This window comes from Lissotriton helveticus, chromosome 10 (assembly GCF_964261635.1).
Source record: "Lissotriton helveticus chromosome 10, aLisHel1.1, whole genome shotgun sequence".
Lineage (NCBI taxonomy): Eukaryota > Metazoa > Chordata > Amphibia > Caudata > Salamandridae > Lissotriton > Lissotriton helveticus.
In genome coordinates, this window is record NC_136071.1 from 577,778,217 (window position 1) to 577,804,764 (window position 26,548).

Consider the following 26,548-nt stretch of genomic DNA (forward strand, 5'->3'; position numbering starts at 1 on the left):
GCATGTTAAGACACAGGACACGGACACGGAGGAGTATGGTGAGCGGTCTGATGGCCAGCAGTTCCATCCGTATGTTCAAGAGGAACGACGCACACCGGTCTTGGGAGAAGGCATGGTGGCCATGCCCTCTTCACTTATCTCTGATTTGCACATGATGATTCAAGATTATCGCAAACGGTTACCGTCGGAACCGCTTGGACACTCTGCGGCTCCTACGCCTCCAATCCAGCCACAGGTGCAATCGACTACTAGTCTTCCAGTGGTCTCCTCTTCACCTCCGCCAAGGTCATCGTTGGTGCGGGTCCGTACACCAGACCCCTTACCAGTTCAGCAGGTCACTCAGGATACCTCTTCGGATGAGGAGGTGGTACAGGTGGATCCCGTGGTTGATCCGTTGCAGGACCCAGACTTGGATCAGGGGGATAGTACACCACATGACCCGGACGCCTCCGGTCGTGACACGTCCGTCTCCCCTCCGGTGGATATAGGTGGTTTTCATCATCTGATGGAGCGGGCTGCAAAGAGGTTTGGTTTGCCTATTTCGAGAGAGGAATCGGAATGTTTCCTGTATGACTTTAAAGAGCAATCTCAAAGATCGGTCAAGTCTATTCCCATCATTGAGCATTTATGGGAGGAGGGCATGAAGATCATACAGAGTCCAGCCACGGTGATTCCAGTACTCCCCAGGCTGGAAAAGAAATATAAAGCTCCGGAAGGCAGTCCAGCTTGCCTTCTTGGTCAACCGAAGACTGACTCAGTGATTTCTCAGGCGGCACAGAGCAAGTCAAAGAATCCGTCCACACCGTTGACCACACCCCCGGACAAGGACGGCAGACGTCTGGATAATGTTGGAAAACGGTTTTCCTCTATGGCCAGCTTGCTAGTTCGAGCGGCGAACGCTCTTGCCATCTTAGGCCGTTACGACCGCCAGATGTGGTGCGACATGGAACCATTCGTGGAACTATTACCAGAGCCCACACAGGAGGAAGCCAAGAAGGTGCTGGCGGAAGGGGAAAAATCTTTGGCAGAAGTAATTGACTGCGCAATGGACATTGCTTCCACGGCGTTTCGGGCCTTGGCCTGCTCCGCTGTGTTACGGTGTCAGGGTTGGCTGAAGGCCACCTGGTTTCGTCAGGAGGTCCAGAACAGAATCCTGGATCTCCCGTTTGATGGGGAGATGCTGTTCGGGAAACATGTGGACGATACCCTCCAGAATATAAAGAAGGACACAGACACGGCAAAGTCCTTGGGCTCACTCTCCTATCGCAAGGTCCCCTTTAGGGGTGCACGAGGTAGAGGATTTGCGTCTTACAGAGGAAACCAGCAGCGATATTCCTCCCAGTCCTATAAACCACAGTACTCAAATCAGCGACAAGGGCAATCAGTATCTTTCTCTCGCAACCCTCCGCGAGGCCGTCAACATCGGCAAGGTCGTGACAACACCAAACGACAATAGCGGCCTCCCGGCTCTACCTACTGTTCCTCCCCTCCCAATAACATCAGTGGGGGGCAGGATATCACTTTGTCTGGACAGTTGGAAGTCAATCACTTCGGAGCAGTGGGGTCCTAAACATCGTAGAGAGTGGCCATACGTTGGAGTTTCACAACTTTCCTCCAACACGAGCTCCGGGCGCCACCCGCACAGGACATCTGAGATTACTCCATCTAGAAGCCCATCAGTTGTTCCTCAAAGGAGCGATAGAACCGGTACCGTTCTCTCAGAGGGGTCGGGGGTTCTATTCAAGATTCTTCCTGGTGCGGAAGAATGCAGACACTTGGTGTCCCATCCTCGATCTTCGGGAGCTCAACACCTATCTCGTACAGCTCTCCTTCAGGATGGTCACTCTCCAGGAAATTCTTCCTCTCTTGAATCCGGGCGACTACTTGGCGTCGCTGGATTTAGAAGACGCATATTTCCACATTCCAATACACCCAGCTCACAGACAATACCTTCGCTTTACAGTGGGAAAGAGCCATTTCCAGTTCAAAGTGCTTCCATTCGGCCTTCGGTCGGCACCGAGAGTGTTCACCAAGGTATTGGCACCGGTGGCAGCTTTTCTTCGACGACAATCTCTCGAAGTTTTCCCTTACCTGGACGACTGGCTCGTCAAGGCACCATCGTTCCAGGAAACCTCGCAAGCAGTGTCTACTTGCCTCCAGTTGTTCCGTTGCCTGGGCCTTCAGTTGAACGAACGCAAGTCAGTCCTACTGCCTTCCATGACTGCCAGATTCCTGGGGTCGGTGTTGGACCCCACGCAATGTACAGCTCGTCCCTCAGAGGAGCGGCAACAAAAGTTGATGGTTTCAGCTCAACTACTCTGCCGCAGAAAGTTCCTGTCGGTCCACCAATACAAATCTCTTCTCGGATCAATGTCATCCTGCATACCATTAATACCGCATTGCAGGCTGCGAATGCGTCCTCGGCAAGAGGAGCTAGACAAGCAATGGCGCCAGGCAGAGGGGTCATTCAACGACAGAGTGGTAGTGACATCAGCGATGAGGACAGCGAGCGAGTGGTGGCTTCTGAAATCCAATATCGCCCAAGGTCTGACGTTCAGGACTTCGCCTTCACCCATGGTAGTGACAACAGACGCTTCCTTGGAGGGCTGGGGTGCAGTTCACCGAGAGCTTCAGGTCAGTGGCCACTGGAGTCCAAGAGAGCGCCAGTGCCACATCAATTTCCTAGAGTTGATGGCCATTCGGTTGGCCCTGCAGGCTTTTCTGCCCAGAGTGCGCAACCGCTCAGTGCTGGTCCGGACGGACAATACGACGGCCATGCACTATGTCAACAAACAAGGAGGTACCAAATCGCAGACTCTGTCCTCAGAAGCTCAACGGATTTGGGACTTCGCGATTCTCAACAACATCACTCTGAGAGCCGAGCACCTGGCGGGAACGCTCAATGTCAAGGCGGACGCCTTGAGTCGACAGACTGAAGTGACTCACGAGTGGGAGTTGAATCAATCCGTTCTAGACGGGGTGTTCTCGGTTTGGGGGCAGCCAACCATCGACCTCTTTGCTTCGCCGGAGAACGCCAAATGCCGGTTCTACGCAAGCAAAGTTCACCATCAGGGGTCCCTGGGGAACGCTCTTTCGATGGCTTGGTACAGCGCCTTCTTCTACGCTTTTCCTCCAATTCCCCTCATTCCTCGAGTTCTCAAGAAATTGAAGGCAGAACCCTGCAAGATGATTCTAATTGCTCCAGCATGGCCCAGACAGTTCTGGTACACAGAACTCCTGAGGCTCTCCCAAGCTCCTCCAATTCACTTGACGCCCATTCCGTCCCTTTTGTCCAGGAGTCAGGGACAGGTTTACCACCCGGACCCGAGGTCGCTTCACTTGACGGCGTGGCTCCTGAACACAGATAATTCAGTCATCTAACACTCTCGCGGGAATGCAGAGAGGTCTTGGCTCAAGCCCGAGCACCAAGTACCAATAAGACTTACAAAGCCAAATGGAAAAGATTCTGCTTGTGGTGTCATCAAGAGGGTCTCCATCCTTTCACTTCCCAACCTCATCAATTGTTGCCATATTTGCTATCTCTGGCTAAGTCGGGCCTGGCACATTCATCGCTCAAGGTACATCTGGCAGCCATATCACGGTATCGGCGCAGTTCTTCAGGCCCTTCCTTATGGTCCTCTAGGGTTGTTAAACAATTCTTGAAGGGATTATTCCGTATGTATCCGCCGGTCCGGCCTCCTCCGCCGGTGTGGCAGCTCAACATTGTCTTGACGCAACTCATGAAAGCTCCATTTGAGCCGGTGCACAAAGCAGATTTAAAGTTCCTATCTTGGAAACTAGCCCTTCTTGTGGCTCTAACATCAGCGAGGAGAGTGGGTGAGCTTCAGGCACTCTCCATTGTGCATCCATTCCTGCAATTTACAAGAGAAGGTCTTGTTCTTCGGACCAATCCCAAATTCATCCCTAAGGTGCCATCTGAGTTCCACTTGAATGAACCCATAATTCTGAAGTCTTTCTTTCCGCACCCTTCTACGCCTGCGGAGCGTACACTACATTCTTTGGACGTTCAACGATGCTTAAAGTTTTACTTGGAGCGCACACGTCCCTTTCGAAAGTCAACTCAAATGTTTGTGTCATTCAGCGCACCTCGCAAAGGGTTGCCTTTGACAAAGAGTGGCATTTCCCGCTGGATCTCCAGTGCGATTCAATTCTGTCATCAGGAAGCAGGCAAGCCACTGGACGGAAGAGTCCGTGCACATTCCACTAGGTCGGTGGCATCATCTGTGGCTCTCTTTTCGGGAGTTGCCATTAAGGACATATGCAGGGCAGCAACGTGGAGCAGTACTCATTCCTTCACGAAACACTACTGCCTGGAGTCTGCAGGACGAGACGACGCGGCTGTTGGTCAAGCAGTCCTGCGGAATCTGTTGCATTGAGAGGTGAGCTTTCCCTACGATCCCTCCATCCTGGTGAGCACATTTTGTTTGTTTTGCTGTGCTATATGTATTGCTTATATGGTTATGTGTTGCCATGTATTTCCAAAATGTGTTCTTGGGAATTTACTGCTAGCTACTCTGATACAAAGCATGGGAATCTATGAAAGTTCCAATACTGGGGCAAGAAAACAAGTTACTTACCTGTAACTTTGGTTCCCCAGTATTGGTAACTTTCATAGATTCCCCTGCGCCCGCCCGCCTCCCCTGGGAAAGCTCAGTCTGTTACAGAGTTAGTGGCGGTTTGCACAACGGCTACGAAAATCTGAGGCTCTGGGCTCTCTCAGGAAGGTTCTAGAGGGTGAGGCTGTTCTGATTGGTCCTGGCAAAAGTTTGGTCTCTTTTTACAAAAAGAGGGTGATAAGATACAAAATGAGATGAGGCCTAGGCCCTCTTTTGTTTCTATGGTTTTTATACTACCGAGGCTCCCATTCCGACGACGGGGAATGATACAAAGCATGGGAATCTATGAAAGTTACCAATACTGGGGAACCAAAGTTACAGGTAAGTAACTTGTTTTCTTCAGGTAGCACCACCTGTCTTGCATTTGTTTAGTCATAAATGGAGTGAGATTATTCTCTACAACGTGCTCTAGCCCTCACTCCTAAATACTGGAATTTATTATTTTGCCGTTGAATATTATATCCTGCAGTAGAAGCCAGTTTTGTGGCTTTAGCCATGGGAATTGTCTTGCCTTTATTCCAATTCGCTGTATAGCCTAAAATATGGGAAAATTGAGAGCGATTTGGTCAAGTTTGTAAGTTATAGTAATATTTCATCCACATAAAATACAGATTCTCAAGGGCACCCCTGGTGTGTTTAATGGCTATCCCCTTGGAATGAGGGATGGCACGACCTGGTTGAGCCTGTTCGCTAGCAATTAAATATTGATATTGAGCACGGAAATGGGGGGGGGGGGTAGTTACCACTTTTATGAAGATCTTTATTTGGTTTCAGGAAGACCAACATTCTGGTGTTTTAGTATAGGGCAATTATGCTGTCTGGAATTATTTACTCTTTCGTTATTTCTCCATTCAGTAAAGGCCTGCAATCATCATTCAATGCTGGGAGATGCAAGTTCTCAAAAAAACCTTTCCTTTACCTGTATTGCCCCATCGGCTTCTGATCTATAAAGAATTTGGTAATAGCAAATATATTTGCAGTTTCCTAGCGAAGTTGCACCATGATGTCTGCAGAATTTTGCGTGGCATGTATAGCTGTTGGAGCGTCCCTCTTTGTTTCACCACTGGCATCCAGATGTCTTTCACCGGTTCCTACTGTCTACGTCTGTACAGGGCAAGTTCCGCTTTGCTTTTGTTACGTACAAGGTGTTCAAAGGCAATTTAGCAATCTCCAATTTAATGAGTTGTGTAAGTCTCCGTAAGGTGGCGTATATCCCTGTACAACTCTACCTTTTTTTTAAATAAAATGTTTGTTTTCGTTTTTTTCTTGATTACACAGGCTGCAATGGCACAACGTATGAAAGATATAGGTTTCCTTACATCTAAGGTCACTTCACTTAAACCTATAAGTCACCACTAAAGCAGGCCTTTCAATCCTGAAGGCAGGGCGCTCATTTTGAAGTGCGAGTGCGCTCCTGCATGACCAGGGCACCCCTACAACCTTCCGTGTCCATTATCCCGGGTTGTAAGTGCATCAGCCATTACGATACATAGGGTCGCCATGTATCATTATGCGATTACCATCTCTAAACTGGCTGTAAGGAACACTGTCATGTTTGGTATCAAACATGTTGGAATCATATCACCACACCTTAAATGGTGTGGAGGTATGATTCCATGCACTGTAAATCTCCCTTCAGTGCTCCCGGTACCAGTCTTCTAGACCCAGACAGCATAACGTGTATGCTGCTGACCAGAGACCCGATTCTGCCCTCCTGCTGCTTAGCCAAACTTGAGCAGGCGAAGGCAGAACAATAAGTATCCTGTCACAGGGAGATGTGATCACCTCCCAGACAGTGTTTAGTGTATAGGGGCAGAGAGGGAGGACTTGCCAGCTTGCCGTTGGCTCCCGCTCTGGCTTGATACTAGACAAAGGACATGGGAGAGTCCGACCCCTCCCCTGGGAGGGAACCTTGAATTGTCCCAAACCTTTCCTTGGGTTACTTAAGGGCTTACTTGAGGGTGAGTCCCTAGATTTGTCTTGGGACAAGATTAATTTCAAGACACCACTTCTTCTACCATCTGGCCACTCTCGTTGCCCTGCCTGTCTGCTGCAATGTCCATGCCTGTGCTCTATATAGGAACCTTCCAAAGTCTGTGGGCATCCAAGACACCTGAAGGAATCTTCCTTGAAGTGAAGGAGTCACTTCCTGCATCTGCAGGCACTGTAACTAAGTTAACTGGTTTGCTAATCCTGGGCTCCCATGGACTCCGAAAGGCTCAGCAACACAGGTGGTGGTTCTTCACTTCCCTCGAGGCCTGCCCTGTCCTCAAATTTGAGGCGAGTATCCCTTGTCTGAGCTGCAGGAACCGAACCCCTGTGCACAGCGTCGACTTGCAGTAGCAAGGCTTGTTGGCCTCCTTCCACCAAGATCTTCGGGCTCCAAGTAGCCCCAACCTCAAGCTTCTTCTGTGATCAAGAGCTTTGTCCTCACCGCATCACTTGCATGGTGGGCCTGCATCTTTGGTGAGCCGCTAGAGTTCCGCTTGGGACTCCAGTGCCTCCGGCCTGTGAGTCCTCTCGAGTCTTCCTTGATTTCAGCAGGTTCCCCTAATTGTTCGGGCCTGCCCTGATTCTCCTGCTTGTGGTGAGTCGCATGGAATTTGCTGGTCCCGACATTGCACATTCTTCGCTTTCCACGTTGTTTGCAGTTGCCATGGGTTGTTGGTGCTCTCGACAGACACCGAACCCCATATCTTCCCCGAACCCTCCTGCCCCTCAACTCTCAACATCTGACGACATGGGACGGCTCGTGAATGACCCCTGGTCTTCCACTGCGTCGCTTGGTCTGCCCAGCTGCAGTTCCATGGTCCTTGTCACCTCTCCTGCCACATTCAACATCGATGGACATTCATCTTCAGTGCCTCCTGGTCACTCCTGATTGACAGACTCTGTCCCATCTGCTTGCAGGTACTTCTCGACTTGAACACACCTTTGGGTTCCACCAAACTTTTTTACCTTCTCCAGCAGCGGCAACTTCCTGAAGTCATCCATTTGAATCGACGGTGGTTTCCTAAGCCACTTCACAAATATGCACCTGGTTTCCCTGGTGTAGGTATCCTGATTCCTAGGGTATCCATGAGTGGGATGGCTCCGTCTTCCAGGGGGTTTCTTCAGGGTTTCTTCAGGGTCCACTGGGATGGGTTCCTGGTTACTTACTTTGGGTGGTTCCTTGGGTCCCCGCACTTCTACCTCTTCTGGGTATACCCTTGAGTCGTGGTTCGCATACCACTATTTTAGTATATGGTTTGGGCTCCCCTTGGCGACCAATGTGTACTCGTGCAACTTAACTGTTTCTATTGAATTGAAAAGTATTGAGCATTGTGTATATCTCTGGCTAGGAGAAACCTGCATGTGTTAGTGAGTGTTTTATAATAAATACATATTTTTATAAATACTGTGTGGTTCTTTTTTACATAATCCATACCTATAAGATTGTTCTGGTAAAACGAGCTGCTTTACACTCCAGGACTAAGCCTGAAGGATGCTCTCTGCAGCTACCATTTAGAGAGCTTGCTAAGGTTGTCGAAGACCACTAAAATCACCATACGGGTTATCTGCATTAGTGCAGGGTGCACACTTTCATAAGTGTGCACCATATACTAAGCTAACTTCTCACTTGAATGCCCCATCTTTCCTCTAACCTCCCCCTAGGAGTCCCATGCAGCATTAAGTCATTCAAGAAAGGCTCCCTGGCCTCAGACTCTCCAATATGCCAGTCCCCAATGCACATGCAAAAGAAACAATTGATGGACGGCATGCTGGACAATGCAAACATTCACCCCCAATCACAAGGATCAGGGTTTAATCCATCATTAATTTGCTCACCACACCACCCCAGTTTGGACCCACACTGTTCCTTGTGGAAACAGTCCAGCCCGAACGGCCAAGCCAGGTCCTACCTGGACTCGAAACACATGGGACAGGTTTCAGGGTATCACCCTTTATCAGCCAGGCTAAATTTAATCCAGTGGTGTAGTGAGCACGGACCCGCTTCTGGTCATACCCTTCCCACTTAGGGCGACATATGCAAAAGAAACAATTGATGGACAGAATGCTGGACAATGCAAAGATTCACCCCCAGTCTCAAAGATCTAGGTTAAATCCATTATTCTTTTGCTCGGCACACCACCCCAGTTTAGACCCAGCCATATGCAAATCAGTCTTGACCCTGTTCCTTGTGGGAACAGTCCAGCCCGAACTGCCCAGCCAGATCTTCCCTGGACCGGAAACATGCATCCTGATCCGGTTTTTGGGCATCACCCTTCATCAGCCAGGCTAGCTTATGGTTCAGAGAATACCTGGCTTGGCAGTACCGACTGGACTGTTCCCATGACGTACAGGGTCAAGACTGATTTGCATTTACCTGGGACTGAACTGAGATGGCGAAGTGAGCTAAAGAATGATGATGGCTTCAATCCAGATCTGTGACTTGGGGTGAGTGTCTGAAAAGTTTCAGCACTCTGTCCATCCTCTCTTTGTGTTTGCTTTGTTTGCCCTATGTTGGCAGGGTATGCCCAGACGTGGGTCCCTTGCTCACTTTGCCACTGAATTCAAGCTAGCCTGGCTGATGAAGAGTGTTACCCAGAAACCGGTCCCAGGATGCTTGCTTCTGGTTCAGGGAAGACCCGGCTTGGCAGTTCGGGCTGGACTGTTCCCATGAGACACAGGGTCAAGACTAATGTGCTTTTACCTGGGTCTGAATTGAGGTGGCGAAGTGAGCTAAAGAATGATGATGGATTCAACCCAGATCTGTAACTGGGGGCGAGTGTCTGAAAAGTTTCAGCACTCAGACCATCATCTCCTTGTGTTTTCTTAGTCCCCAATGCACAGCAGTAGCCCTGCTGCGTCTGTGCCCCCCCCCCTTCATAGGCAGCACAGGTTGTTTGGGGGGGGGGGGGGGGGGGATCCAGTCACCTCTCTGATCAGTCAGCAGTCCCCTGCCTGATTTTCATTCTCCTAGACAGCAGGGCTCCCTTCACCCCTCTGTTACTGGCTCTCCCAAAAGCTCAGGGGGAGCCAATCCACCAACGGTCTGGCTGCTGCTCAAAGAGAGGCCCGTGTTCCTCTAGAGAAATCCTCTTCACCTACAGCCCCACTGGTGGTGCCCATAGCGGTCTGTCCCCTTGTAGGTGACTGGAGGTGGGCTGCTGTCACCAATTAAGGGTCGCTGCTCGTTTGGGTTTACAAGCTCCCCATGCTCTGCAACCACTGACCATCTCTGGGGCCTCCAGCTCCCTGGGGGCACTCTGCTGTTTACCATCAGGCCCGGTGTGCTCCCCGCTGTGACTCCTACTCTCCATCTGGGACTCACAACGAGGCCCGGATCACAACCTGCCTCAAATTTGCTTGATGGTTTCAGCCATCATCTTGGGACCTCTCATGGTCGCCTACAATTCCATCCCCATCGCTCCCCGTTTTGGTTTTGGGGGCTCTGCTGCTCTGGGGACATGCCAGGGCCTCCTGGTCTCTTCACACGCTCCAACGGAGTCCTCTGATGTCTCCGAAGCTGTTTGATTCACAGCGGCTGACAAAGAGCAGCTATAGGGTGCAGCCATCTTGAGGGTCCACCACCCACGTCCCTCTACCATTCTACCTGGTCATCTTCTGTTCTCTAACCTTTCATTCACTGTGGCGGAGCCTCTCATTGTCTGACCCTATAACGTAGACTTTCCAGCCCAATTTGAATTGAGACTACAGTGCCATTTTTTCTCAGATATTTACCTTGGAATCCTATCTGCTTCTTTTCCACGAGTAGTTTATATTGGGAAATATTTAATCACCGTGGTTTCTCTACCGAGGGGGCACTTCCCTGTCCTACTTGCAGATATATAAAGGCGAGGCCTTTCGATGAAACTCAAATAATGGAGGACTCATCACCCAGGGAGTTTGGAATAGCGATAGTCTATCATAGATTGTATTCTTTGGGCAAATGCTTGGGAGTATGTAGTCCCTTTCAGTCTGTTTTATGGAAGGCCATATATCTGTGGTCATCGTCTCCCATTATGTCATTCAACATTACCATGTCATTTTGGCTCGGGCCATCTATTGTACCGGTCTTACGAAAAATTGCCTCTTGGTATAGAATCCAATCACCCCAAATGATTGTGAAGTTCAAAGTTAATTTATGATTGTAGACAGTCTGGGTCCGAACTGATAAACCTGGTCACTTGGGCAATCCATAACTTGGGAACTACTTAGTTTCGAGAACACATCCTAATAACTCTGGGTAACTGCAAGAATGTCAGAAAGTGCTGCAAACATTGTCAGTTTAACATTTGTCAATTTAACATTTGGCATGCCCCTACAACAGTACTGATTTTTATTTGCCCTATGTTGTCATGAATGTATGGTGCATAGTGATCTACTCCAGGGTCCCTAACGCTCAGAATTCATGTTGGTCACTGTGTTATTACCTGACTTATGTTGTGTGTTATACAGTTATGTTGTGTGTTATACAGGTTATACAGTCGTGAGAATTTGCAGTTTTCTTCATGTGCTATTGAAATCAAGGAGGGCTGTGAGCTGACTGTCTGCAGTGCATTCTTTAGTCTGCAGGGGTCTTGGTCATTAAGCAGGCTGTCGGGCTGGTGAAACACACTGCATTCCCACGCACACTTTTCTAAGGCTGTGAATGGGTAAATTCTATCTCTCTTACACTGTGGCCGAAGTCTGCCAGATCTATTTTTAGGTCTCGCCTGTCGATGCGCATGCGCATCGAGCAAGCGAGACTATAGGGGCTCATCGACTCTTTATCTAACTTGCAAGGAATCGTGGCGATTCCTTGCAGTGCCCGTGACTTTTAAGCTCAATGCGCATGTGCATTGAGCTTAAAAGCGCGTGCACAGCCGCCCGCATTCCTCCGACACCTTTGAAGTGAAGCTTAGCTTCACTTCAAAGGCCCGGCTTCTTCACACCCACATGCCGCTCTGCCCCGCTCCGCCCCCTCCCCTGAGTCATCCTGCCTGCCCAGACTTCTCCTCCCCCCTACTTACATCCCGCTTTCACTTGTTTTTTGTTCCGACTCGACGTTCCCCCCGCCCCCTCCCGCCACGCAATGCCGAGAGCTTGTTTGTTTTAACCAACAGCACCGAGCAGTGTCCCTTTTTTGTTTGTAAATACCTGATCTACGGCCTAACGATTTTCATGCCTACTTTTCACAAATGCTATATTTCTTTGTAGTCTTCCCGAATATAAATATATGAAAAAAGAATCTCATCCCTCCAATGCATGTGAACGGTGGTAGGGATCGCAGCGATGTTTCTTTCAATGTTTCCCTCGTTGGTGTTTTCAAAAGCTCGTCAGCGGTGCCTTTGTCTGATAAGCAGCTGTTAATGATCACAGAGAAAACCCAGCGATCACGTGACTGTGGCAGATCATTAAGCGGCGTTGCCTTTAGCTCCGCAGTTTAGCCTCTCATCAGTGATGCTCCGAAAACATCTTCGTACTCCACAAAACACACAGTGGGGCTTGAAGTACCACCCGTACTGTAAATAACATAAAACGTGCAAGTGTCTTTCAAGCGACGAGAACCGAAGTTAGCATTGCCACAAAGACAGCCTTCCTTAAAATGATCCAAGCCAGTCCACTACAATGCTGCCGGGTCATAGGTCACCACTATTCAAAGCCCGGTATGTATGCTAGTTTAGTACGCAGATTAAAGCTTGCGATTTGCTCGGTTGGCTGGCCCTCGGCTCCCGTTTCCCACCAGTACCGCTAACCAAAAGGCTCCCCACTGAGTCGCTCTCCTTTTTCGAGGGTCATTGTTTCTGTTACACATACCGTGAATACGTTGAAACACACAAACATGGTAGATATGTTTACTGACCACGAGCAGTTAGAAATAATTTTGCAGAGACCAAGCCTAACGCATTGTGCATGAGAATCACGTAAACTGGGCTAAGAATCAGCTGTCACGCCGAGAAAGTCATTGCAACACACAAAGAACCCTTGAAATACAGTCGCAATGAAACTGAATACAGCATGTTGGCAGGCAGAAGGGCTCATTACTCAGTGTAAAGGCTAATATTACAACCAATCAGAGTGGGCTATGACTTTTGGTAAACGTGCTCTTTCGGGACGTTTCCAGGCTCGACGTCATGGGCAGCTGTCGCTCAGGACAAGGGGCTTGAGTTGTCGGAACTGATGCAGCTCGACCGAGGGTGGCGGGGAAGGGAGGACAGTATAACTTCTCTGCCGCGGCCCCTGCACACTGCAACCAGTCCGCTCCCGGTGAGAGAGACTCGGCCTAACACGTGGCTCCAGCAATGCCCTGGATCATATCTGTTACTTCTGAATGCTTTGTTTCACTTTAAGATAACACAATTTGCCTCTACATGGACATCTGAGAAAATGTTTTTAAACATGAACTTTGGCGACCTTCAATAACAACTGCCATAAGTGAATCATATGCAGTGACATGCACCAGAGTCCAGGCGGCACCTCGGCGGCAGTAGTGTGGCGAGGATGCCATGCCCCCTGATACAAGACAGGCAAACAACACCCCTTTGACTGCTGTTCGTGTTGTAAAACAGCAATTATCTGGGTTTGGGTTAGCTCCTCAGGGCTCTGGACCCTGGTGCCACTGCCCCAGCTGTACCAATGGTAGTACCGTCCCTGATGAGCAGCACCCTTGCCCAGGCCAGCATTTACTCAGGTTATGTTTCTCCACTATTTTTGTAAGCAGTAAGTTTACTTTTATTACATCTTTGACGGTATTTTAAACTTGCCTTGATTTAATCATTTCATTGATGCCCCTCCTTCTCTTGCCATTAATGTAAAATTTTGTGTGCCATCGCCCCCTGTGACATAATCATATTATGCTAATCAATTCTCGCTCCTACATATTCTCCAAGCTTGTTTTAAGAGCTTCCATTTGCTCCCAGAGACTTTGTGCGCGCGCGCCGCGCTCTCCCTCTGTTGCCACGGGCATTAAACTCACCAGGCATCCCACCCCCTCCCTCTCCATATGGCCGCTCGAGTTCACTTCGGAGTGCTCTCCCCGATAGGCTCTTCCCCACTGCCCCATTTGTCTGTGCCTCGCATCAGACTTCAAAGGCTGCCGCTCCTCCGCCTGACTTCCACTGTACCCTCCCTCTTGCTTCAGGCTCCCTGACCCCACCTTGCTTCCCCCACATGCGGTTCTTGTCTTGATTCTGCCCCACCCATTGACCCCCGATAAAAGCTCCTTAATAACTACCGCACGCCCAGATATCTTTATCTGAGACAGTCCTTCTCCTGGACGACCTCATCCCCCCAACCCAGTCCCCTCCCTCCTTTACCCTGTAATCAGACCCTTTGCTATCTCTACCTCAGCTACGTAAATTGCTGCCCCTGGCGCGCTTTTTCCACCTTCTAACCCTAGTCAGCTTGTAAGTGTTTGCTATTTTGATTTACCAGCCTATCCCAGAAGGCTCGTCCCCTCCACTGAGACCCTGCCCACTGTTACCTGCTTCTTCCACCCCTACGTGCTCCCCGACAACCCCCCCCCCCCCCCCCCCCCCAGCCAGCATTCCTATACCGCCATTCAACCTCCCGCTGTCCGGGACACAATCACCTTACAGGTCCCCCCCCCTTGCTCCCGAGCATTGCGACACTCCCTCACTCATCCAAATTGGAGCCCCACACCCCTCCGCCCCGTGTAACCGCACACCCTCTGCCCGGTTAACCCAGGTCACTCCATCCATGCCACCTCTGAAGGTGACAATCTGCTCGGCAATACCTGCACCCATCACCCTCAGCCCTCCCCACATCCTCCCTTGCAATACCCCCTTCACCCCTCCCAGACAGCGCCTGCATGTCTCTCGAGTGCCCGGAGACACTGTACCCAACTGGCCTCTGAAGGATAAAGGCATTGGCATGATGACTACCCCCTCCCCCCCTGCCGCAACGGTCCCCTCTGTCTACAGCATCGCCTCCCCATCCATCCTGCCGCCAGACCCCTTGCTATCTCCTCCCCAGCTGTCCAACTTATTGCCCCTCCCCCACCGCACACCCAGGTGCGCCTCCGTCCCAACCCCCAATCCGTCTCCTCCATCCTAACCACGAACCTCCAGTGGCAAAACAGCAGAAATGCAGCGCTCCCCCTAACTCAGCAATGAAAACTCCTCGCTGCCTCCTCCCCAGGCTGCCTAAACATGGTGTCGTCCCCCCTTGCACCCTTCCACATGAGCCCCAGGACGATAAACCACACCTAGACCCAAACCCAACCCCACCCCCTCCAAAGACGGCAGCTCCGAACCTAAGCCTCACATCCCCCCAAACCCCACCATCCCCCCACTGTCCTGTTACACCACACCCTATGCTCCTGAACCCCATCTCAGCAGCTGCAACACCGTCCTCCTGTCCGTCTGTACTTTTTTCAAGCCCACAAAAAGATGTTAATATTTCACTTCTGTTCTTGGGTTTTCGTCTCAATAAAATACACTGAACATAATCTTCACAAAAGTTAATTACAAAAACTTACGCTAGTGCCATTATAAAATACAATAACTTTTTTTTAAGTATTAATTATAAAAAAAATAAAAGCCATTGTTATGTGTATTAACAATACATCTAAGTCATGTAAATACAACACATATTGCATTACAAATGCTATAGGTGTCACATTTGCGAAAGTTATAACTATTGGCATTGTAAATGACAAAGCTATTCATTTCGCTATTTTCAAAACTAACACATAAATAAAAAATGTGTCATTTAAAATACCAATAGCTCAAACTTTCCTAATGCGAGACCTATTGCATTGCAAATGCTTGTTGAAGTAGAGGGTTTTAGTAGCTTTTGGTATATGCTGAGTAGACCCATATTCACGCGGTTTACATAATTCACCAGTGCAGACTCGCTGCTCCAAAGTAATATCTTCTGAAAGTGGTTTGAGAACCTGTTAACATGCATGTTTTTCCTGTTCTGCATTACTGTGTACATATTTTTAATTTGGCTCAGCAGCAAATGCAACTTGTGACTGTCATTAATTTAGGTAGAATATCTTGAGACATTGGATTCTGTATTAATATTTTCAGAAGTCTAGTCTTGATATCTTCTGTTACAGTTACTTTCTATTGTTGAATCTGTTTTCCGCATGACCTTACCTTCCAGACATTTGGGTGTGCTCATTACCCCTTCTCTGTATTTACTATACTTATTTTCTATTGGTGTTTTCTCTTATGCTGCAATAGTCTTCACTACAAACATTAGTGGGTGCCAGTTTAATACATTGTGTTTCAATATAGCCTACCACAGCTTTGTCTTTAAGTTGCATTTATATTGCTTCCCATATTTTTTTCAAGCAAATTAAACAATTGTGGCCCCTTTATTTTATTTATAAAGGTTCAATGTATCATTGCCTGCCTACACCAATCTGCAAGGGAGTTGCAGAACAGCCTCATGTTCATCGATCTGTGAGTCAAAACTCATTTTTTAAAGCTGTTATGACAAGTGCTTGATTATAAAATTGTCATCAGTGAATAAAACTTAGTATCAAAAAGTTGGCATTATGCTCTTTTCTGTATCATTCCTCTGACTTCTTACTGCAGGTGTGGGCAAAGCCACGTCTTTTCACACCTTCAACTGTGAGTATACGATTCAAATGATGAGCTCTCGAAGAATGCAGATGGCATGTAATGTTGGATGGTCGTATGCAGTATCCAACATTTGTCAGATTTGTGTGCTTCGATAAAATTACCCTTCAATGCAACATCACTTTGTGAACTGGTTAATAGTTAGATGACACTTAGCTTTGTTTTGCAACCACTCATTCGAAGCAAGTCGGCTAAATGTAATGTACAGTTTCATGTAAATTATACTGTCCCTTTAAGAAACGAGCATAGCTTTTTTCTTAGTTTAAAAAGTTTTAATATATTTAAGTACATTCACGTAAATGTTTCCCATACCTATGTTATTTATTTACACAAAACTAGTTGAGCATGCTGCACACCCTTCAAACTTGATGATTCAAATTCCAGTTTGATGGACTCTGAATCTCTTAACTTATCACATGCCCCGAGCAAGGGGCCCTGTCAGTCTTGTTCAGGGCCGCCTTTATAAAAGATGCCTCTCAAATATTCTGGTAAACCAGTGTTCTAAGACCATATACACCTGCATCAAAATAGGTCTGCAGAGGATGTGAATACGTTTTGGCTTGGTCTTCTGTGCTCTGGAGCACCTTCCTCTCACATCAGCCAGCTGACTCAATTAAAGTGTGAATGTGTAGTGCCTAGTAAGACAATTGTAGTCTTGTGTCGCTGACCTCTGTACAGCTTAGCCAAACAAGTAAGATGTAATCATTTCTGAAGCTGTTAAGTGTGATTGAAGCTTGATGTCACTCCGAAGAGAACTGCATAACAATGGAGCCTGCACCGAAAATGAACTGGTACCCTGCATACTGAAAATAGTACTTGGGTACCAATCACAGCTCTTGAGTATACACCCCGGTGCATGGCTTCGAAAGAGATGGGTCTTTTAGTGATTAAGTGATTATTTTTTTTGATTATTTTTTTAAAAATACAGCACCATGTTTTTTTAATGTAGAACAGTACGAACCATCCATTAAGCTGAGAACACAGTGTATGTTTTCTTTATTTTTTTATGCTCTAATATTGCCAGGCCCTAGCCTTCTGTGCACATTTGAGCCTAGCCAGGAGGGTCTTAAGCAGGCTGGTGTATAGCGCATTGCAATATTCAAAACAAGTTTTCACTTCTGCACCTAGTACCATCTCATCCTTCTTCTGAAAAGAATGTGCTAGAATAGTTCTATTAATCGGCAAAAAGCTATTTATGACTACTGCACAAACTTGTTTGCTGAAGAGGGCTCACAGCATCAAATGGGGATTCCACATTCTTCTCTGTGTTTCTAGATAATGCAGCTTAGAAGTGATGGATTTGTCTAGGACCATCAAAGCTAACCTATCATCTGAACGCAAAATATACATGTTGTCTTGGGTTAGTGCATTTGTATGCATCTAACCCTTCATGACATTGTGGAGGTGCTCCAGATCTGGCCAGTCTTTTGAGTGTTTGAAGAAAATAATATAGATCTACTGGCCATCAGCTTAGGACTGATGTTCCACTTGGAAGTATTAAAGCCGGTCAGATCCACGGCATAAATATTTTTTTTAAAAGGAGAGTCCCTGCATGTCACCTAAATAGTGAAATTATGCCATCTGAAATTTGTTGGCTAAAAAGACTTGATACATCTGAATAGTATTTTAAAGTATTCCTCATAAAGTGAACAAGTGTTTAAGAAGAACTGCTGAACCAGAGTCTAGAACCATCATAAGATGAGATTCCATCCCCACATTAGTATAATGTGTCTTCGAAAAGCCTAAAGGAGAGCTCCCCCTTCATCCTTTTCAAAGGTCAGAAGCCAGACTAGGTTGGAGGTAAGTAGAATTGAAATTATAAAATGGTCAAGTTGTACAGCCACCATTTCAAGGATCTCTACAATCACTGGCTGAAAGTCATCTAGGTCTTAGGAGGCAGATTGTCATTTGAGGAGGAGGTAGAGCTCAAAAGGCCTTTCTATAGATTGGTAGGGTTGAGGAGTTAGTGCTGGATAAGTTGGTGATCTTTATTGTTTGAGCAAAGAGAAATAAGTATTGCTTTACCAGTCAGACTGGTGCATAGAGTCCGTCTGTATCATTCCCAACCGATTAAGTAAGGAGACTGTTGTCACTAGAGTAACTTGCTAAAGTAAAACTGAATGAGACCCAAGAGGGGAGAAGCTCCTATTTGAATCAAGGACGTAACTGTGAGTTGTGGATCATTCAACACGGTTTGTGCATATGTGTGTGTGTGTGTGTGTGTGTGTATATGTGTATATATATATATATATATGCTGTATGCGTATGTCAATAGATATATGTATATTTATTTGCTTAACCTCATTTGTTTAGGGGATCAGTTAACCCATCAGAACATTTAATGTCAGCTTGTGTTCAGACTAGTGTTCCTATTCTAACTAGAAGCCGACACAAATGTTCAATTGAAAACCTGCATTTTTTTCTCTTTAGGGGATATGGTGGGTGTGGGTTTGAAGTATGTAATATCTATACTTTTAATTAGTGTAGCCTTTGCATGTTTTCTTAGCAGCAGCCAAGTCACGTTACGTTGCAACAGGTATAAAGGGCCATGGGATGAGTTTTTTTTCTAGTCTTTAGTGTCATGCTTGTGGGAGCAAGGAGTCTGTGCACAAAGACCTGATTCTGTATGCATTTGTTCCTTTGTAGATATTATTTCTGTGGTGTGTAGATGCTATAAACCGACTTGTCTCATGCCACTATATTATATATCTTAGTGTAAGGTATGAAGTATCCTATATCGCACAGTGAGCCTGTGAAGAAATATTAAGGTGGGGTTTTGGCTTTCTTTCTGCTTAGTGTCTCTGCATACAGACGTCAGCATTTTTCTGTGTTCCAGTCCAAATCACTAGATTATATTACAATGCTTATGGCATCTTAGTGAGCCACCTTGTTCCACCTTCTAGATGTGGTTTCGGATGGGAGGTGGGGGAAGAGGAATGCCATCTTTCAGAGCATGCTCATTTGTAGATGTCTTTTCTTGGCTATTTTATAGTATGTCTTGACAGCGCAGCTGTTGCCAGGCGATAATGCTAGAATCGTCAGGAAAGGGGCCTGGACTCTGCCCACATGTTGGCAGCCAGAAGTACAGGTTTTCATTGGGCAGAAGTGAGCTCCCACTAAAAAGTGATTGCCCTCCACACAGCTGTGATCATTTGCTTATTCAGTTGCATGAAGCTGAACTTTCAGGAGCACAAACATGATATTGTAATGCTTATAACGTGTCTTGGATAACCAGATAGAATGTATTTCTCTGGTAGTAGCACAGATAGGAGGGGAGTCGTTAATGTCATTAATGTTAATGACTCCTCTCCTTCCATGAGAGCTGCTGCCAGAGATGGTTTTTAAGACTGACATGACAGCAGCTATTATCACCTGGCCTTTTACACAACAACATAATTCTACAGTTCTGTGCTTTCATGAAATCTGCTTGGTGTGCTTCACATTACCGTACAACATTCTTTATATGCCAGACCTTTTGGTTTTGACAGTGCTTGTTTTCTGTCTAGGAAGGAAAGCGCAATCTAATGAGTTTACTTTTTGGACCAGCTTTGGCATTCCCTGGAAATTTTAATGAGAATTGTTGACTTCTTCAACATGGTACCGATTGCATAAGTTCGGTGGATCACCATCATAAGTAATCGGTGTTGGCCAACGCAAAATAAATTCTTTTATCTGTTTTAATGAAATCCCTTTCTTCACCATCCTTGTATTTGCACACATCTCACCAAGCACCCTAGAACTACACCTCTAGTCGTATTCCTAATCAGGCATTCAGACCTGCTAAGCTTGGCATTTGCTAATATCTTTGGTAAGTAAACCCTATATTTGAATTGTACTTCTGTGTTGATTACATTTCGATCTGTCATAGGACTGTTTTGTCATAACATTTGTGGTGTCTATTTTGATGTTATATACTAACTGAGATTGGTAGTTTTTGTTTAACAAAATAAAATAACAAGCATTTGCAATGCAATAGGTCTCGCATTAGGAAAGTTTGAGCTATTGGTATTGTAAATGACAAATATTTTATTCATGTGTTGGTTTTGAAAATTGCGCAATTAATAGCTTTGTCATTTATAATGCCAATAGTTTTAACTTTCGCAAATGTGACACCTATAGCATTTGTAATGCAATATGTGTTTACGTGACTTAAATGTATTGATATTACAAATAACTGTTTTAAAATGTTTTTATAATTAATAAGTAAAAAAAGTTATTGTAATTTATAATGGCAATAGCTTAAAATTTTGTAAATAACTTTTGTGAAGATTATGTTTAGTGTACTTTGTTGTGACAAATTCAAGAACAGAAGTGAAATATTAACATCTTTTTGTGACATTTGTAATAAAGCTTGAAACATTGAGAGAAAATATTTGAACCAGTTGTTATTGAATGGTTGCACAGATTGATGCTGTGGTGGCGCTGAGTGATGTTGTGGTGGCGACGAGTGATGCTGTGGTAGAGCATAGTGATGTTGTGGTGCCTCTGAGTGATGCAGTGGTGGTGCTGAGTGATGCTGTGGTGATGCGGTAGATAGAGTGCGATAGATAGAGTGAGTGCGATAGATGGATATAGGGAGGGCGATGGAGTGAGGGCGACAGAGTGAGGACGATAGATAGATAGAGGGTGATAGATCGATAGATAGATAGATGGTGATAGATGGATAACGACAGGTGTAGAAGGAGAATATGTTGTAGTTCTGTTAAAGTTAACTGGGTGAGATATGGCAGGTGGTGAGGTGGACCTAGTGTGTAAAAGTGATTTTGGAAGAGAAGGGGTTTACATTGTTTGAAATAGATTCTTTTTTGTTAGTGTGTAACAAAAATGTGCGTGTAAATGAAGGCTATGGAGGAAGATGAAGAAATATGTTATATGACTTTGAAAGTAAATCTGGAGCTGAGGCAGAAAGTCACTATGAGAAGGGAATGAGGAGGCAAAGAAGGGAATGAGGAGGAAAAGGAGGTGCAGGCGCGACTGAAAGGCACAGCGCAGGAACAGTGAAAGAGAAAGGATGAAAGCTGGGGTGAAAAGAGACGGGGACTAATAGAAGAAGTACACGTCTCAGGATAGTGAAGAGATAGTGAAACGAGAGTGGGAGGGGGTGTGCGTAGAAGACTTTGGAGATAGGATAGGTGGTTGGTGTGTGTTGGGCCGAAGATGTATGTAGTACGGAACAAAAAAAAAAATTATGGACAAGAAATTAATGCAGTCATTTTCAAATCTGCACATTGCGCAGATTTTGCACGCATCTGGCCTTAACAAACGTATTACAATCCATTTAACACATCTCAGTTAATCCATAGAACGCGTGTCGGGAAGCTGCTCACATATTCCAACAGTTATTGGAAACCAAATCCCTCTCCAGTCAACATAATTATCTCCGCATATGACTGAAAGTTTAAAACAGCCTTGTTATTGTTACGAAACAGTGTATAATAAAAGTATCCGATTGATAACATTTTATTAAACTTGATAGCCCTTAAGTGATCCAAGAAGTAAATATTAAAATGAAGTTTCAACAACACCAAATTGTCAAGGGATGCCCAAGGCAGTAGTACGGATTACGATGTGATTTAATGTTACTCCTTCGGGCAAGGTTTGTTGCTATAATGGAAAGGAAAAGCCCTGCATATTCGCCTTTAAATAATTAAACAAAGCGCTGGAAACGAGGATTAATTTGCCGTGCACACTCACAATATTAGCCTTTATCGAGTAACATTCAAGGTCAGTCACATCAGGTTTTTTAATGTCCCCAGAATGTCAATAACAGGCCCTCTGACCGCGCTATTTATGTGAGATACAAAACATAGTGGCATCCGGCGTGTATCCTTCAAGGAAAACAAGCGGAGTCCATGATAATATACCAGTAATAATTAGAGCTGTTGTCGCTTTGAACATTTGCTTTTGCGACGGGCATACACAGATCCCAAAAGTCTGTCACTATGTCAGTAAAACCCCCATATAACACTGCGCTGCTCGTAATGAATTCACGCTCTGAGATCGTACACAGGCCACATGCCGTGACACATCAACAGATGAAATAAGGTCTTGCACGTGAAAGGTCTAAAATACCGGCACTAGGAAAGTACACGAAAAGACAAGAAGACAATCACTGGCAAAGCCAATCCGGCCCAGCTGCAAAATGCCGAACTATTGGCTTTTGCAATGCTCTACCCTCAAAAGGCTCGAGTCCAAACGCATGCGCGCACAAGACTGGCAGGCCTGGAATGAGTCTTGTATGAAAGGAAACCCTTCAAGTAGGCCAATACTATGCATGTATTATCTGCGACGTACATTGCTGGTTTGTCCCTTGAAAACAAAGTAGCATCTTGTAGGGCATGGCACTCTTACAGGTAGTCTGAGTCCTTACACATGGAACTGAGGGACAGAAACCCACTTGCCCTTTAGTAACAAGGCTCAAGCTTGTCACGTGTGACAGAGCCGTCTCCACTGCCAGGCTGCGCAGGGTCGCCCTGGAGGGGAGGCACCCCGAACTGCTAATAACAAAGGTACTGAAAGCGGAACCAAATATTCTGACTGTGAGAGACCAGGTGCGGGGGAGAGGACCGCAGAGAGCCGCATGCGCAGGACACCTGCTTTGAAGGTTGGAGGGGGAGTGCGCCCTGCGCGCCGCTCCCACACAGACATTGCACTCCAAGATTTATGGCTTATCAAAGTTATAACAGACCTACCGTTTGACTCCCTGCCGTCCTCTGTATGCAAACAATAACACGAAAAACTGTACTCAGCCAAACATGTAAGCCACTCTGCTATGCACAAAACTTCACCACAAAAGACTTGTGAATCGATTAATGGAAGCTGAAAGAGCTGTTTTAGACTGAAGTCGCCCAGAAGCCGAAATGGCAAGAACCCACATTTAATGGAATAAATGAATAAATACGTTTCTTCGTGGAAACCGCACCAGTCAAGGACATGGGTGAAATCGCAATGGTGGAGAATACTAGTTTTCAAATATACTGCCATGTTCCTGGGTGCACCGTACATATAACACAGCACCGCGACATGTGGATGAGCTGGCACCTCAATTACAGAGCTGCTTTCAGCTGAATCACAAGGTTACATGTGGTGAGGGCAGGCATGCGGTGTGTACACACACACACACGTGCTGAGACTTGGCATACAAGCATCTAAAAGCAGACACAGCATGCAATATTTCACAGCAAGAGGCAAATAGATGGCGACATCGATAAGAAGGTACTTTCCAGACGAGTAAAGAAGTTGTAACAATCCACTATAAATAAAGGAGCCTGACCGCCGTTAAGTAAAGTTGCCTAATGGTGGGCTTTAAAAACAAGGCTGCACATAGACACGCCCTCGGGACAGCGAGTTAACACGTGCCAGTTGGCTCGCTGATTGGTTGACAAGGTTCACTAATCAGAAACCTTATTTGGTAGTTACCAACCAATCAGAGAGCCAACTGGCCCATTCAGGCAGCATGAGCTAGGCGAGATGTAAAAACAAGTCGGTGGGGGGAGGGGGGGGGGAGTGAGCGAATGGGAGGGAATGACTGAGGCCAAGCGTGCGCTGGCGAAGCGTCACGCTTCAAGAGTTAACATGCATTGGGAGAAATCCGCTTGTTCAAGAGTTTGTTCCCCTGCTATAGGTTCGAGCTATTAATCCCTGCGGGATTTAATAGCTCGACCTAAAAAGGGGTTGTCATTCAGTAACTATTTAATAGGCAGCCTCTGACTAAATCTGGAGCATTAAACCTATGTTCTTGTCTAGGGATATTAATATGGAAAGTACTGCAGTTTGCAAAAGAAATGAATTAAATAGTTAAAACAGTGTTTGTAAATGTGTAAAAGTTTAAGTTGCCACTCTCCTCTTTACAGTAAAAAAAAAATGCATAGTATGTATATATCATGCAGTCACAGGAAGGATGAAGTTTTATAAATTGAGCCTATAACGTAATAGCAAGCTTTCCTGACTGATCGGCCGGACCCAGTGACTTGTTTGTCACAACAATATTTTCCTGGCTAAGTGTGGAGGAGTGTGTATCCACTCAAACCTGCCGACCGACCGTAAGGCAGGTTTCCCTGATTTGCATCTATTGGAACCACCTATCCATTTTGCTTAACTCCTTTATCTGGGTGTTTATCCTTTTACTTGCGATCTTACATGAAACTGGTCTGTGGACCCTTTTATATACACTTCAACATTTTAATACAGAAGTGCTTTTGATACAGGTAATTTACTTCTATTGTTTTGGAGGTTAGAGAATTCTGAAAATGTTCCTTTTTGCGTGTCACTGTGTGGTTTAAAAATATATATATAATAACTTGCTTCTTAAGACATGTCCATATATGTTTGTCTGGTAAAAAGAAAATGCTATGCAGCAGCAAATTAGTTGCAAATGTAGGATCTTTCTGCTAGTTTTTGAAAAGATCTTAAAACTAAAATAAAAAAAAAAAACGAACCGACCAGTGCAAGATTTCAAGCATGCCGATCTAGCCCTCTGACCAAAATGGGTTTGTACCAAAATTGAAGCAACCTATTCACACCTTTTGGTATTATATGCTAGTAACTATTTCGATCAATTTCAGTGTTGTATTAACCAACACCACAATAATTTTCAGGTGATGAGACAAGACAAAGAGTGAAATATTCAGATGAACGTGTCTGCAAAAGTCATCTCTTGGATTGCTGCCCTCATGATATTCTTGCTGGAACAGTAAGTGACTTGTATATTAGTGATGAGTAGTAAAATGCTTAATCAGTTGATGTTTATGTGAAGGGCAAAGTGTGTATGACTTGCCCGTGTTGAACAAGCCGGAAAGGTCGCACAAATGGATTGTAGCCATGATTTGCTGCAAAATACTGGGAAGATCTGCCAGAAAGTCCCAGCTTTAGAGAATGGGTGATAAGCGGAGGTGTTGACTCAGCCTTCACAGTTTGAGGTGTACCGAGCTCATTTTATCTTGTTTTGTGGGCTAAGGGTGTCTCAAAATTAGTGGTTCGACGTGCAAGATTGGTTATTTAGGGAAGAGGGTAGAAGCTTGTGATTTTGCTCTAAACTGGTTGGCTGGGGTACACAGTGGATTGATCAGAGGGTAGCACTAAATGAATAGGTATGGTACAGGGGAAGCAACAAGTGACACCTGGAGTTGGGTTATAGGAGGTAAGAGCTTCACTCAAGAGGAAAGGGTTTTGGATATGCATGGCGACAGTATTTGGATGGTGCTGGAGTTACTGAGATTGTTCCGGTCCTATTTGGCTTTGCATGAGCATCCAGATCCCCTCTCGTTTCCTCCTGGTGCAGCTGGTGTGCCCTTTGTCTCTGCTTTGCATGAAGGAGAGACCCAGTTAGCACCTTTTTTTCACTGCTTGATTCCGATAAACCCAGATGTTACTTGCCTTCTCATACAATTTTTACAAATGTTACTCCGCCCACTGCTCCTCTTGTGCCTTAAAGCTCTTTCCTACATCAGACCCTTTCTCAATCCTCAACTTCCCCATACCACTCTGCCCTTTGGTGTTGACTGCTTTCTTCCCTGTCCGTCAGTTGTCAGAAGTTCCTGCCCTTTCCCCATCTTGGGGTTGCCTATCACTGATGACATTCCTTTTCCCTCTATCACATTCACTGCCCTGCCTATTAAAAATGCTTCTCTGTGCCTTTCCCTAGTACTTATCCTTATCAGTTAGCCCCAGACTCTGCGTTGGCTGTCGCTTGCCTGTCATCACATTTTTTCCACTGCACTCTTTCCCACCGTGGACCTTGCAGCGACATATACAGCAGGTATGTTATGGGTCCTGAAATCCGTTCAGTTATAGGGTCATAGAATGGGATTAAACTATGCCAATGACGAAGAAGAAAATAAATGCCTGAATATAGGTATCTTTGGATTCAATTTCTTGGTTTACTAGTTAAACAGTGTAATGTGGTAATACTTCATTCTTATATGCAATTAGTCCTGTACAAATGTAATTGACGTGTACATTTTTATTTTGACAGCGTATGGATCTAGGAGAATGTACCAAGGTTCATGACTTGGCTTTGAGGGCGGACTATGAAATTGCTTGTAAAGAGAGAGACCCGTTTTTTGAGCTGGATGTAAGTTTTTTCATTCTTGTTATCAGTTGATCAAGTCTTGCAGTGGTCACAGATAGGTCTCAGTAAACTTACCTAAGATGGTTTTGTTAAAAACTTATATTGACATTAACAGGCCTCCTTTTTTCTTTGATTGTAACAACTGTAGTTGTGGTTCATTCTCCTTAGCCATTAAATATTTTTAAACTTAAATTACATCTCCTAAAAAGTTATCCCCTAAATGTGTGATTATGGTAAGTGTGGTGCAGGGGGACCATGTCTGG

At 45.8% G+C, this 26,548-nt stretch overlaps 1 protein-coding gene across 3 annotated transcripts in view; it reads left to right on the top strand.

Annotated features, from left to right (window-relative positions):
* The window catches only part of LUC7L (LUC7 like), a 253,595-nt gene that overhangs the window by 81,365 nt on the left and 145,682 nt on the right, over positions 1-26,548 (top strand). For 2 of the 3 annotated variants that reach the window (XM_078663114.1, XM_078663115.1), the window contains exons 2-3: positions 24,814-24,908; positions 26,190-26,288. In XM_078663114.1, the coding sequence (XP_078519240.1) occupies positions 24,814-24,908; positions 26,190-26,288 (194 nt within the window). Of the gene's footprint in view, positions 1-15,965; positions 16,037-24,813; positions 24,909-26,189; positions 26,289-26,548 lie in introns of all 3 variants that reach the window. The other variant, XM_078663116.1, reaches the window with a different exon arrangement.